General features: G+C 35.2%; 1 protein-coding gene across 1 annotated transcript; it reads right to left on the reverse strand.

Moving 5' to 3' along the window:
- Positions 1 to 8,030: 8,030 nt before the first annotated feature.
- Positions 8,031 to 12,727, reverse strand: LOC107780285 (translocon-associated protein subunit alpha). Its single transcript, XM_016600815.2, has 8 exons — positions 12,532 to 12,727; positions 11,337 to 11,501; positions 11,182 to 11,232; positions 10,965 to 11,053; positions 9,426 to 9,503; positions 9,090 to 9,293; positions 8,469 to 8,546; positions 8,031 to 8,344 (listed from the first exon to the last, which is right to left on the reverse strand). Exons 1-8 carry the CDS (start codon positions 12,590 to 12,592, stop codon positions 8,294 to 8,296), a joined length of 777 nt encoding a protein of 258 aa, XP_016456301.2. The 5' UTR covers positions 12,593 to 12,727; the 3' UTR covers positions 8,031 to 8,293.
- Positions 12,728 to 12,954: the final 227 nt, after the last annotated feature.

Consider the following 12,954-nt stretch of genomic DNA (forward strand, 5'->3'; position numbering starts at 1 on the left):
ATTTTTTTTACTTAATTGTGATTGATTTTTCATATAGGAATTTGCGGAGTATCAGAATTTTGATAAATGCCTTGCATATATCATAACTCGATTGAATTTCAGTCTCCATTATTGGAGCTTATGTTTACAGTCTCCATTATCGGAGCTTTTATTTACAATTCGTGCCTAGGAGTTGAAGAATAAAAGAAGGGAAAGAGAAGAAAAAATAGAAACTCAATAAATTAATTTTGAAAAAAGACGGGGCCCACAAATTGGGACCTTGAACATACATGTGTCAACAAAATGTGAATGAATTGATGATGTGACTATATAAAATATTAAATTAAATCCATGTCAGCAATAATTGAACAACACACACCATCACAAGTGTTTATTAGTAGCTATTTTTTCAAGTAAAAGTGTTCGAATGGGAAACTCAAGAGTTCATATATCGGCTTTACAAACTGATGCAAATTTAAGTGGCCAGGAAGCCATTTCGCCTTCCAAAAAAGAACTTAGTTTTTCAATTTCTCAAAACAAACACCCTATTTAGTTTGTACAATAGCATAGCATTAGTTTATTGCATCGATATTTATCATATAATTATATTCTTCCATTAACATCGGATTAGAAATATATAATTTAATAATATTTCCAATTGTGATGGAATTATCTTTTTAACATTAAATTAATTTAGTTTGATGTAAACATTACACACATCAGCTTTTTATCATTTGTAAAGTATCCAATTTTCCTTCAATTTCATTTAATGGTCATAACAAGATTTTGTAAAAATAGCGTGAAGGCAACTAACTATAACTTTGGATTTGGAAAATTTATTTTTTCAGGAGAATTGATGAACCTTTTCCAGTAAAAGTTTGTATTACTTTGTATAATTGTTTTATCTACGCTTTAAAAAGTAAATACCACGAAATAAGGCAAAATTAGATTCAATTACTTCATGTAAGGCATAATTTGATCAATTTTGACTCAGCAAAGCTTTTGTTTAAACATTCTGTGGGAATATTAGTTGAACGTAACATAACTTCACTGAAAGCTTTAACAAGGTAAAAAATTCCTAGCTCAAATGAAATAATACCGACTGAAGTAAGTGAAAAAATCCAAGTTTGATTCCAATGTGAAGAGTTAAAATCCTAGTAGCTATAGTTAAGTAAGCAATAACTTTTAACATCTAAAACCACAAAGGAAATATACAATGAGCCTAAACAACAAATAGAAGAAACCTCATATTAATTCCCAAAACTCATCTCCTCGTTAAGTTTCTTTATGCATAACTGATAGCCTAACAAGCATTTCCATTCATTAAGACTCAAATGGGATTTTCTATCATATCCTCGCGTTGTTCCCTCTAATTGGTTATAGAAACATGGATGGAGACTCCATTAAAGATCATCAAGGAGTTTCCCAAGTCAATGTACCAGAAGAGAAGAACCATCTATTGTCAACCAAGAAATGAAACAAATTTGCTAAAGGGTAAACTTTAGAATCATATTTAACAAAATTGTTCTTTTGCTACCTCTATCCCCAGTCAGGGACTAATAGCCCGTTCGGCCAAGCTGTAAAAATCAGCTTATTTTGAGAAGTACTTTTTTCCAAAAATGTTTTTTTCAAAAGTACTCTTGGTGAGAAGTAGTTTGTGTTTGGCTAATTAGTTTGAAAAGCACTTCTGAGCAGCAATTAGTGTTTGATCTAGCTTTAAAAAATTGCTTCTAAGTGTATTTTTCTCAAAAGTGCTTCTCAAAAAAGTGCTTTTGGAGAGAAGCTACTTTTTCCTACTTTTCCAAAACTGCTTCTGCTTCTCCTCAAAAACACTTTTTTTCCTTCCAAAGGCTTGGCCAAACACCTCAATTTTTGGCCAAAAGTGCTTTTGGCCAAAAAGAAGCTTGGCCAAATAGGCTATAAAACAATTGTTGGATTTTGTTATTAATAACAAAAGAAGTGTGAATGAAAAATGGTGGGAAAAGAAATTGAGGGAAGTGAAATTTTGAATGAGTTCACTTTACTAATGCACTTTGTCCCTCATTGGTAGAAGGAAAGAAAATCTTTGTGTATATATAGAGAAGCTCATCTTTTAGCTCTTAAAGAGCTAAGAAGAAGGCAAGTCTCGCGTCGTCGTCGCTCGGCTCGGCTCGGCTTCGGCTTCGGCTTCGGTTTTGGTCAAAGATTGATTGATTAATCTTTTTGGACAAAATTCTTTTCAAATAATTAATTAATTAATTAAATTAATTAACAAAAATTCAATCCGGAATAACCTATGACCCGCGACCCGGTCCGGTTTGGCCCGTTTTCTTTCCCGGATTATTTTAAATACAGTACCAAATTGGCTATAAATATACCTTCTAATCCCAGAATACTTACTTACGAAATTTTCTGGGAGGATATATTCCAGAACCTCGGGTACTTGAGAAGAATAATTTCCTTAAGGACACACTGTGTATTCAGTGGGCTCGATTTGTTCCTATATCGTTTTCAAAATTTATTTTGAAGTTCAAATAATGTTTTCAGAATTTATTCTTACTAATTTTCTGCTTCTGTTTTCAAAAAGATTATTGTTTTATTTATTTACAGCAATACAGATTAATAATAATCTTAAGGAAATTATATTTATTATTTTCTGTATTATGTCTGAATTTTACTATTCTGATTTGAAGATATAAACACTTCATCGGAGTATTGAAATTCATAAAATGATTTGAAGAACATAAAAAACTTCATCGTTTTCTGTAAAACAGTATATAAAAACTTTAGTTGTTTTTATTACGTACTGTTTATTGATTACAATATTATTTACTGTTCTGGTTTTGCCATTAATTGATCTCTTATGTTGTTGACAGTGGGAAATGGCAATTGATAACGGAAATCCTTCTGCGATTGTTGGTGCAACGATGATAGCCTCATCAAGCCGCACTGTTGTTCCTCCGGCCGAGAAATCGGGGAGATTTTCTAGAACCAACTTCAAAGGATGGCAGCAAAGGGTGTTCTTCTGGCTTACCACACTTGGTATGCAGAAATTCACTAGTGAAGAGCCTCCAGTGCCTGTTGCGGACATGCCGGACAATGAAAAGTTCATGGTTGTTGAGGCGTGGAAGCAGACAGATTTTCTTTGCAAAGGCTATATCCTATGTGCTTTAGAGGATGACTTGTGTAATGTGTACAGTGCAATGAATACTTTGAAAGAATTATTGGACGCGCTTGAGAAGAAATACAAGACAGAATATGCATGCTTGTAGAAGTTCGTGGTTGCCAAGTTTCTAGACTATAAAATGATAGACAACAAAACTGTGGGAACCCAAGTTCAAGAGCTTCAACTTATTTTTCACGACCTTATTGCTGAAGGTATGGTCGTGAATGAAGCATTTCAAGTGGCTGCTATGATTGAAAAATTGCCTCCTTCGTGGAGAGATTTCAAGAACTATCTTAAGCACAAGCGCAAAGAAATGAAGTTGGAAGATCTTGTGATATGTCTAAAGATCGAGAAAGACAACGAAACAGCCGAAAAGAAGTCTCGTGGAAATTCAACGATCATGGGAGCTAATATCGTTGAGGAGACTGCTCAAAAAGTAAGAAGAGGAAGAGGTCTTCTGGACAAACTAAAGAGTAGAAGAAAAAGAAATTCAAGGGCAGCTGCTACAATTGTGAAAAAGTTGGTCACAAAAGCCCTGATTGTCGTCTCCTGAAAAAGGATAATAAGAAGGGACAAGCCAACATAGTGGAGAAGAACGATGACATTGATGATCTTTGTGTAATGCTTTTGGAATGCAACCTAGTTGGAAATCCGAATGAGTGGTGGATTGACTCTAGAGCCACTCGACATGTTTGTGCTGTCAAAGAAGCATTTGCGACTTACTCTACTGTTGGTCCCGAAGAAAAAATTTCCATGGGAAATAATGCAACAACCAAGATTGAAGGTTATGGGAAGATATTCCTGAAGATGACTTCCGGTAAGGTGTTAACGCTCAACAACGTTCTTCATGTTCCTACTATTAGGAAGAATTTAGTTTCTACTTCTTTACTTGTAAAGAATGGATTCAAATGTGTATTTGTTTCTGATAAAGTTGTTGTAAGCAAGAACGAAATGTATGTTGGAAAAGGCTACCTCACGGAGGGCCTTTTCAAACTCAATGTAATGGTTGTTGACAGTATGAATAAAATTTCAGCTTCTTCTTATTTATTGGAGTCAAATGATTTAAGGCATATTCGTTTAGGACATGTCAATTATAAAACCTTGCGGAAGTTAATTAATTTAGAAGTATTGCCTAAACTCGAGTGTAATAAATTGAAACGTCAAATATGTATTGAATCTAAGTTTGTAAAACATCCTTATAAGTCTATTAAAAGGGATTCAAATCTTTTACACTTAATTCATACTGACATTTGCGATATGAAGTCGACACCATCTCGAGGCGGAAAAAAGTATTTTATTACTTTTATTGACGATTGCACTAGATATTGTTATCTTTATTTGCTTAATAGTAAGGATGAAGCAATTGAAGCATTTAAGCAATACAAGAATGAGGTAGAAAATCAATTGAATAAAAATATCAAAATGATTAGAAGTGATAGAGATGGAGAATATGAATCTCCATTTGCAGAAATATGTTCGGAATATGGAATTATCCATTAAACTACTGCACCTTATACACCTCAATCCAATGGAATTGCGGAAAGGAAAAATCGGACATTAAAAGAAATGATGAATTCTTTATTAATAAGTTCCGGATTACCGCAAAGTTTGTGGGGGGAAGTTATCCTTACAGCTAACCGGATACTCAACAGAGTACCCCACAACAAAACGCAATCTATTCCATATGAAAAATGGAAATGAAAAAAATCCAACTTGAAATATTTCAAAGTGTGGGGTGTCTAGCAAAAGTACAGGTTTATTTACCTAAAAGGGTTAAAATTGGACCAAAAACAGTAGATTACATTTTTATTGGATATGCTACAAACAGTAAAGCATGTCAGTTTTTGGTTCATAAATCCGATAATCCCGAGATTCATGTTCATACGGTAATGGAATCAGATAATGCTGAATTCTTTGAAAGCATCGATCCGTATAAAACTGAATGCGAGTCTTTAAGTGAAAGACCTAAACGACCTCAGGAAGAACCAAAGGAAAATACTCCAAGTATAGAAGATCCAAGGCATAGCAAACGTCAAAGAACATCTACTTCCTTTGGACTAGATTTTGTGACATTCTTGCTTGAAAATGAGCCTTAAATTTAAAGCAGCTATGTCATCTTCTGATTCAACATTTTGGAAAGAGGCATTCAATAGTGAGATTCAATCAATTTTGGATAACCATACATGAGAATTGGTTGATCTTCCTCCATGAAATAAGCCTTTAGGTTCGGAATGGATCTTTAAACGAAAAATTAAAGCTGATGACACTATTGATAAATATAAGGCAAGACTTGTTGTCAAAGGTTATAGACAAAAGGAAGGCCTTGATTACTTTGACACTTACTCGCCAGTAACAAGGATAACATCTATTAAGGTGTTAGTGGCACTAGCGGCCGCGTATGGTCTTGAAATCCATCAAATGGATGTTAAAACAACTTTCTTAAATGGAGAATTGGAGGAAGAGATTTACATGGAACAACCTGAGGGTTTTGTTGTTCCTAGTAAAGAAAAGAAAGTGTGCAAACTTGTTAAGTCGCTTTATGGACTTAAACAAGCACCCAAACAATGGTATGCAAAATTTGACCAAACAATGTTGGCAAATGGATTTAAAATCAACGAGTGTGACAAATGTGTTTACATTAAAAATACTCAAGGTCATGAAGTCATTGTTTGTTTATATGTTGATGACGTGTTGATAATGAGCAAAAGTATGACAGATATAAATGCTACAAAACGCATGTTGACTAGCAAATTCGACATGAAAGACTTAGGAGTTGCTGATGTGACCTTAGGAATCAGAATTCACAAGACTCCACAAGGTCTAGCATTATCACAGTCTCACTACATTGAAAAGGTACTTGACAAGTTCAAGTATTTGGATTTCAAAATTGCCAAGACTCCAATTGACGTGAGTTATGCACTTCAGAATAATGAAGGTGAAAGTGACTCACAACTGGACCATGCAAGAGTATTGGGAAGTTTGATGTATATCATGAATTGTACGCGACCAGATATAACATGTGCTATTAGCAAACTGAGTCAGTTTACAAGTAATCCCAATATATTGGACGACAATGAAACGAGTTTTGGGATATCTGAAACATACCCAAAATTATGCTTTGCATTATAACAAATATCCTTCCGTGATCGAGGGATATAGTGATGCAAATTGGATCACCAGATCATCTGAAGTTAAATCCACGAGTGGATATGTTTTCACAATTGGGGCTGGAGCAGTATCTTGGATATCATCCAAACAAACGTGCATCGCTTGTTCTATAATGGAATCTGAATACATAGCTTTAGATAAGGCCGGTGAAGAAGCTGAATGGCTCCGAAATTTCTTGGAAGATATTCCATTTTGGCTCAAACCTTTGCACCTATTTGTATATATTGTGATAGTCAAGCGGCAATAGGTAGGGCAGGGAGCGTTATGTATAACGGAAAATCTCGTCATATTCGACGGAGACACAATACCATTAGACAATTACTCTCTAGTGGTGTTATCACAATTGACTACGTAAAGTCAAGAGATAACGTGTCGGATCTACTTACAAAAGGCCTATCTAGAGAGGCAATTGAAAGATCATCAAACGGAATGGGGTTAAAGGCCTAGGACAAGTCATCATGGCGATAACTCTATTTAGCAGACTGGAGATCCCAAGAGCTAGGTTTAAAGAGATCAAACAAAGTTATGAATGACGGTTCAACATTGTCAAATAACTCAACCCATTCTCGTGATGAAGACAATGTTCAAAAAAGAGGTAAAGCATTAAGACTTCTTGATAAGTCAATAAAGTTTAAAGCTTTTTAATGATTTGCTAAGTCTGGCAGGATATGACCAGATAGTATGTCTTTAGGACTACACGTTTAGGAATCACCTATGTGAGTGTGAAGTGTAAGCCGCTTCAAGGGGAATGAAAATAAAGGCCCATTCTCTAAACACTCATGAAACTAGACGATGTTCATGGTTGAAACGAACACAACCGTGAGAACCATAAATGGTTAAGGATTGATTGTGTGACTTATGTTGTCTAGGTATACAACCAAGCTCGAAGGTTCAAAGATATCAAATCTACCGATTGGCCGAGTATATCCGATATAAGTTCACTACGGAAAGTTCAAAGGGAAACATACTTATCCAGATGCAATTAATTCTTGCATGTGAAACACACACACGTCCGTGCATTCCTTTAAGTTTATAGTCATTTCACATTCATGTGGGGGATTGTTGGATTTTGTTACTAATAACAAAAGAAGTGTGAATGAAAAATGGTGGGAAAAGAAATGGAGGGAAGTGAAATTTTGAATGAGTTCACTTTACTAATGCACTTTGTTCCTCATTGGTAGAAGGAAAGAAAATCTTTGTGTATATATAGAGAAGCTCATCTTTTAACTCTTAAAGAGCTAAAGAAGAAGGCAAGCCTCACACCGTTGTCGTCGCTCGGCTCGGCTTCGACTTCAGATTTGGATTTGGTCAAAGATTGATTGATTAATCTTTTTGGACAAAATTCTTTTCAAATATTTAATTAATAAATTAATTAATGAAAATTCAATCCGAAATAACCTATGACCCGTGACCCGGTCCGGTTTGGCCCGTTTTCTTTCCCGAATTATTTTAAATCCGTTTTAATTTTCCCGCAAAATTTTCCAACAGCTATGGTTGTTCTGAAACAGTGTCAAACCTGTTCCAACAGCTATGTCTGTTCTGAAAGGTTGCAAACCTTTTCAAAAACAATACCAAATTGGCTATAAATGTACCTTCTAATCCCAGAATATTTACTTACGAAATTTTCTGATAATTTTCTTCTTCTGCACAAAAACCTCGAGTACTTGAGAGGAATAATTTCCTTAAGGACACACTGTGTATTCAATGGGCTCGATTTGTTCCTATATTGTTTTCAAAATTTATTTTGAAGTTCAAATACTGTTTTCAGAATTTATTTCTACGAACTTTCTACTTCTGTTTTCAGAAAGATTATTGTTTTATTTATTTACAGCAATACAGATTAATAACAACAATAACACTTACAAATTTTCCTCATGCTACAACAGCGAAACAATCTACCAATTCTAACGTTTAAAACCTATTTCATGTTTAGAACTGTTGATATATCCCGTCTAAATCCTGAATCTGCCTCATCATACAGCTAAAAAGAATTCAAATCATTCATTTCTTCTTCTTTGACTTATTGGAGAGCGACTGAGTATATGCAGTGCCCTGCATAAAAAGATAAAAGGAAGTTATAAATTCTTCAATACCAACTCCAGGCGTAGAGATAATATTCCATGATTTGAAACACAAAACCTTTCCAGAAAAAAGCTCCTAACGATAAAAGACTAACCTGCAGCCATTCATCCATGGATGCATCAGTTGTAGCAGTTCCAACTTCAACCTTTGCCTTTGGTACTCTCTTAGTTTTCTGTACATTTGAAAAACAGGAGGAGAAAATTTGAGGAAAACAGAGCAAGTATAGGGCACTTTACCTCACCAAATAGGTGGGAATGCATCACATATATCCTCATTATACCGTCGCACGTTTAACCTCGCTCAAGACCTATTTAGAGAGTTAAGGTAGACAAAAAAATCCTTTGACTGTCTTGACTCCACATAATAAACACCCTCATGTATCAGAATACAAATAATTTTATTAGCTCCAGCTGCTCGATAGATCACTTTGTGCTTACTGTCATTTCTTTGTATACCTAAATATCTCACTAGCACAACCACATCAAGTTTCAGTTACTTAGAGGAGCAGATTTAAAGATTGTAGAAACCAAAATATATACTAGCTCCGAAGAGTATGGCTGTGTAAGAGCTAAAAATGTAAACCAACAAATACGAACACACTGTAGCCCTACAACCGGTTTCACTATAAGTATTTTATGGTCCAAACCACTATCTCTGATGCACTAGCAACATATTTCGGCCTTACAAGGACCATATGATGAGTATGCGCAATCACCTTTGAGAGGTTTTGTATCTGACCACGTATCCAGAATACAGAAAGGCCAATGAGGGCAATTCCAAGGGAGACCAAGAAAACAGTCTCAACACTGAGAAGGCCACCAGGCTCACTAACTTCAATAGTGCCATTATGGAATGTACTTTGGTAAGGGTTCTGGTCTATCTCGTAAATAATTGTGCCAACAAGATCATAATTTCCTGGCTGCAACATAAAGAAAAAGTTTACTCAGCCCAGAAAAGATACAGTGGCACTCAAGTGTAAGCAAATAAACATGAAAATAAGCAGATAGTTGAAGAGAAAGAAAATTGCGGCAACGTTGACAGAGAAACCTACCTGCAAGAATTTGCTGACTGCAAATATATATGGAAAAGTAGCCTGAGCTGAAGGATGAACTGTTGCATTGTTAAAAGCCTGGGAAATGAAAAAAATACACAGATAGCAAACCGTCCAAATTAATATATAGAAAAGAAGCATGGTAACTAGAAGATTTATCCGATCAAAGAGATATAACACCAAAGTACAACAAATGTAATGCTTCTAGCTATCTTAGAAGCTCTCTACCTTTGAAATAAGCCTAAAAGTGAATTTAACAATGTTCCAGAGCAGCCATTATAAAGAGATTGGAGAAAACGGAGTGAAACAACTCCATCCAATCACATTTATCATTTCTGTAACAAAATCTCATTATCAAAGTCAAACAACTTCTACGACCACAACTTTCTTGAACATTAGCATTTTCTTAATCTATGAAATCTGTGGTTTATGGTATTATGAGAAAACGAATGGATTAGTGTCTGAGATCACCTCCAAACTTAGTAAGTATAACCAACGTAAACCAATCCCTATCATCTCTTTTTGGACATCCGTTATAGTTCATATGCTATGGTAAGGTTTCTTATGCAATTACTACATGTGATTACCAAGTCTCAGAAATAACAACGTGCATATTTTGATAAATAAAGGAAATTCTACCTTGTAGAACAAGTGTACAACAGATTAATTATCCGAAACACATTCCCGCAATCGCATCTGTAGTGCATCCAAGTAGAACTGGTGGTCCAAGACGAAAACATGAGCGTATTTGGTATGATCAAAAATGCTTTCCACTTGATGAAATCATTTTCGGTGTTTGGTTATCCTTTATAGTGGAAGAGAAAATTTACCACTTAAAGGGGGAAAATGATTAACGTCACCTGTAGGTGAAAGTCATTTTCCTTGACAAATATCTCAACTCGTACTCCATATAAGTTGTTTCTATCAACACTTAAGTATTGCTATCAACCTTTAATACTCAAATGTCACCATGGTACTATCCTTGTACCCTATCATACGGCTTGCACAATACCAAATATCACATACTTTCATCAGGAAAAGACCTGGTGATTTTTTCATATCACCCATTTTTTAAACCTAACCAAAAATTTAAGAAATGGTCGCAAAGTAAAACATTTTCCATGGAAACCTTTCCGATGAAAAACATTTTCCTCTAAATAAAATGTCATCCAACATAGAAATGGAAGGTAGTCTAGTCCACTTCTACACTTTCTCAATGTTCAATTTTATCATCTAACTTAGCTTGTTGCGAGGAAGTGCAATGAAACCTTTTTAACTGAACCGAAGAAAGTTGTAACCAAAAACACTAACATGGAAACTTTCTGGTAATATTAAGATATTATACAGTAACAACAATTTAAATTTGGGTAACTACGAAAACATCTAAGCTCCATAATAAAGAAAGTAAAAACTACCGAACATATTTGATGGAGTAAAACCGTTTTTTGTCGGTTCAATCAAACATATGTTGTAACACAGCTTATGGCACAAGTAGAGAATAGCTTGATTGCTAGAAACGGGAATAAGTCGAACAATTACCTGAGCAGAGAGATTTTGAACCAAATAGCGATGATCAACAGGAAGGTGAACGCTAGCCTGGATTGCAATGATATTCAGTCTTGATTCCCCTGTTTACCCGAAGTTGGGGAGTGAAGCGTTAGAACAGATGCAAGAAAACATGCAATCATGAAAATTTCATCAAAACCAAGCACTTGGTGGGGGTGGAGAAAACAACATACAGAAGAACACAAATTACCATCATTTTTCATTCCTACTAACAGCTCGCTCTCTTCACCAGCTGTCACCGCTGAAATGATTGAGAAACTTGATTTCAGAGATGCAATCTTCAAATGGCAATCCCAAAAGCAGAAAAGGAAGCAAGGTGCCGAGTAGAACATTGAATTTACTTACACTTAGAAGGGTTTTTAGGGAATACACAAACTGTTTCAACTCCAGGTGCAGGATTAAAACTCTCACTGCTAAAATCTTGGACATCCTCACCAACAATTCCAATATCCCTTCCTTCCTCAGTACCTTCCACCACTTCTGTATCAGGGTCGGATTGACATCTAGCAACTATCAAGAAATATAAACATCGTAAAAAAACAAAAATGAATTATCAAATAATAGCCTCAAATCCAACAAGATCCCCTTCACAATCAACAGCCTAAAGGATCATAAGGTATTGAAATGTGTCTGACTCACACCAGAAATCAAGTGAACTAAAAATCTTTATGGTGGAAAAGGATCTATTAATGCATGCATCAACAGTTTTTTCCAGCACATTGAAGAGGAAAATTTCAACTAATAGACAGTTTGAGTAACTTTGCCATGAAAAATGAATATGATGCTAATACAAATTCCAATGGGTATTTCCAAAGATTAAATGTGAACTGACTTCCAGCTTCAGTTGGGTAAAACCATCAAAGAGTTCAATTGTACGGTTACTATTTAACATCACAGGAACAAAATACCTTATACAGAGACATAACAGATTTACTTAAAAAGGCCAAATCAAATCCAACCAAACATCACCCGGACCATACCATAATAACAACTACTACTACGTCGTAATCCCAAATTACCTATGGTCAATGATGAATCAACTTCATCCATTCTGCCCTTTTTCATCCTATTTCATTCCAATACTCAATAATTTGTCTTTTATTGGAAACGAATACAAAGCAATCGCAAAAGGAAAACACAACTCTAAGAATGTAAAATTAAGTGATCGAGACGAACACTCATATAATTAAACCTTTATTTTGGCTAAATTGAATCTCACTACCCAAAATCAAACCAAGGGATGATAAACTAATGTTAAAACAACATACACTTCCTCACATTATCCTGCATGAGCATGCAGAAAATATATAAACACAGAGATTTTAAGTTAACAAGCACCCACTATTCCATTGTGATCACAATTGACTCGGAACTGGTATAAAAATTTTATATTTCAAAACAATGCATACAGTACATGCAGAAAATGATAATATATCTAAAGTTAGAGCAATTGGCCCAATGGGGGAAATCTGAATCTGAGAAGAACAACGTAGAGGAAATGGAGTGTGGGGGCAAAGAGATCTGGATCTGAGGAACGAACCTTGAAGAATTGATGAAGAAGATAGGAAGAGGGCGAGGAGAAAGAAGAGCCTAAATGTCATTGTACTGAGAGAGAGAGAAAAATGGAGGACCAGAGCAAGAGGAGGGAGAAACAGTAATGAGGCGCTGATTAAAAGAAAGAGAAACGAAACAGTCCGGCAGGACCACCAACCACTCTGCGAAGAGTTGTCTTTTTACCCGTGTAGGATTTTTATCGCGTGAAAAATGAGGAAGTCCGAATTGACATGGAATGTAAATCCGTAGAAATAACACAGGGTAGCCATTGTTTTAAATGAAAATAACATTTTTAGTTCCTGTAGTTTTTTGTTTTTTTTTTGTCTATTGTTCCTGTAGTTGGCTTATCATCCTTTCATTCTTTTTTTTTTAATCGAAAATATTCATCTATCAACTTGGGAATATACTT

The sequence above is a fragment of the Nicotiana tabacum genome, chromosome 6 (assembly GCF_000715075.1).
Source record: "Nicotiana tabacum cultivar K326 chromosome 6, ASM71507v2, whole genome shotgun sequence".
Taxonomy (NCBI): Eukaryota; Viridiplantae; Streptophyta; class Magnoliopsida; order Solanales; family Solanaceae; genus Nicotiana; species Nicotiana tabacum.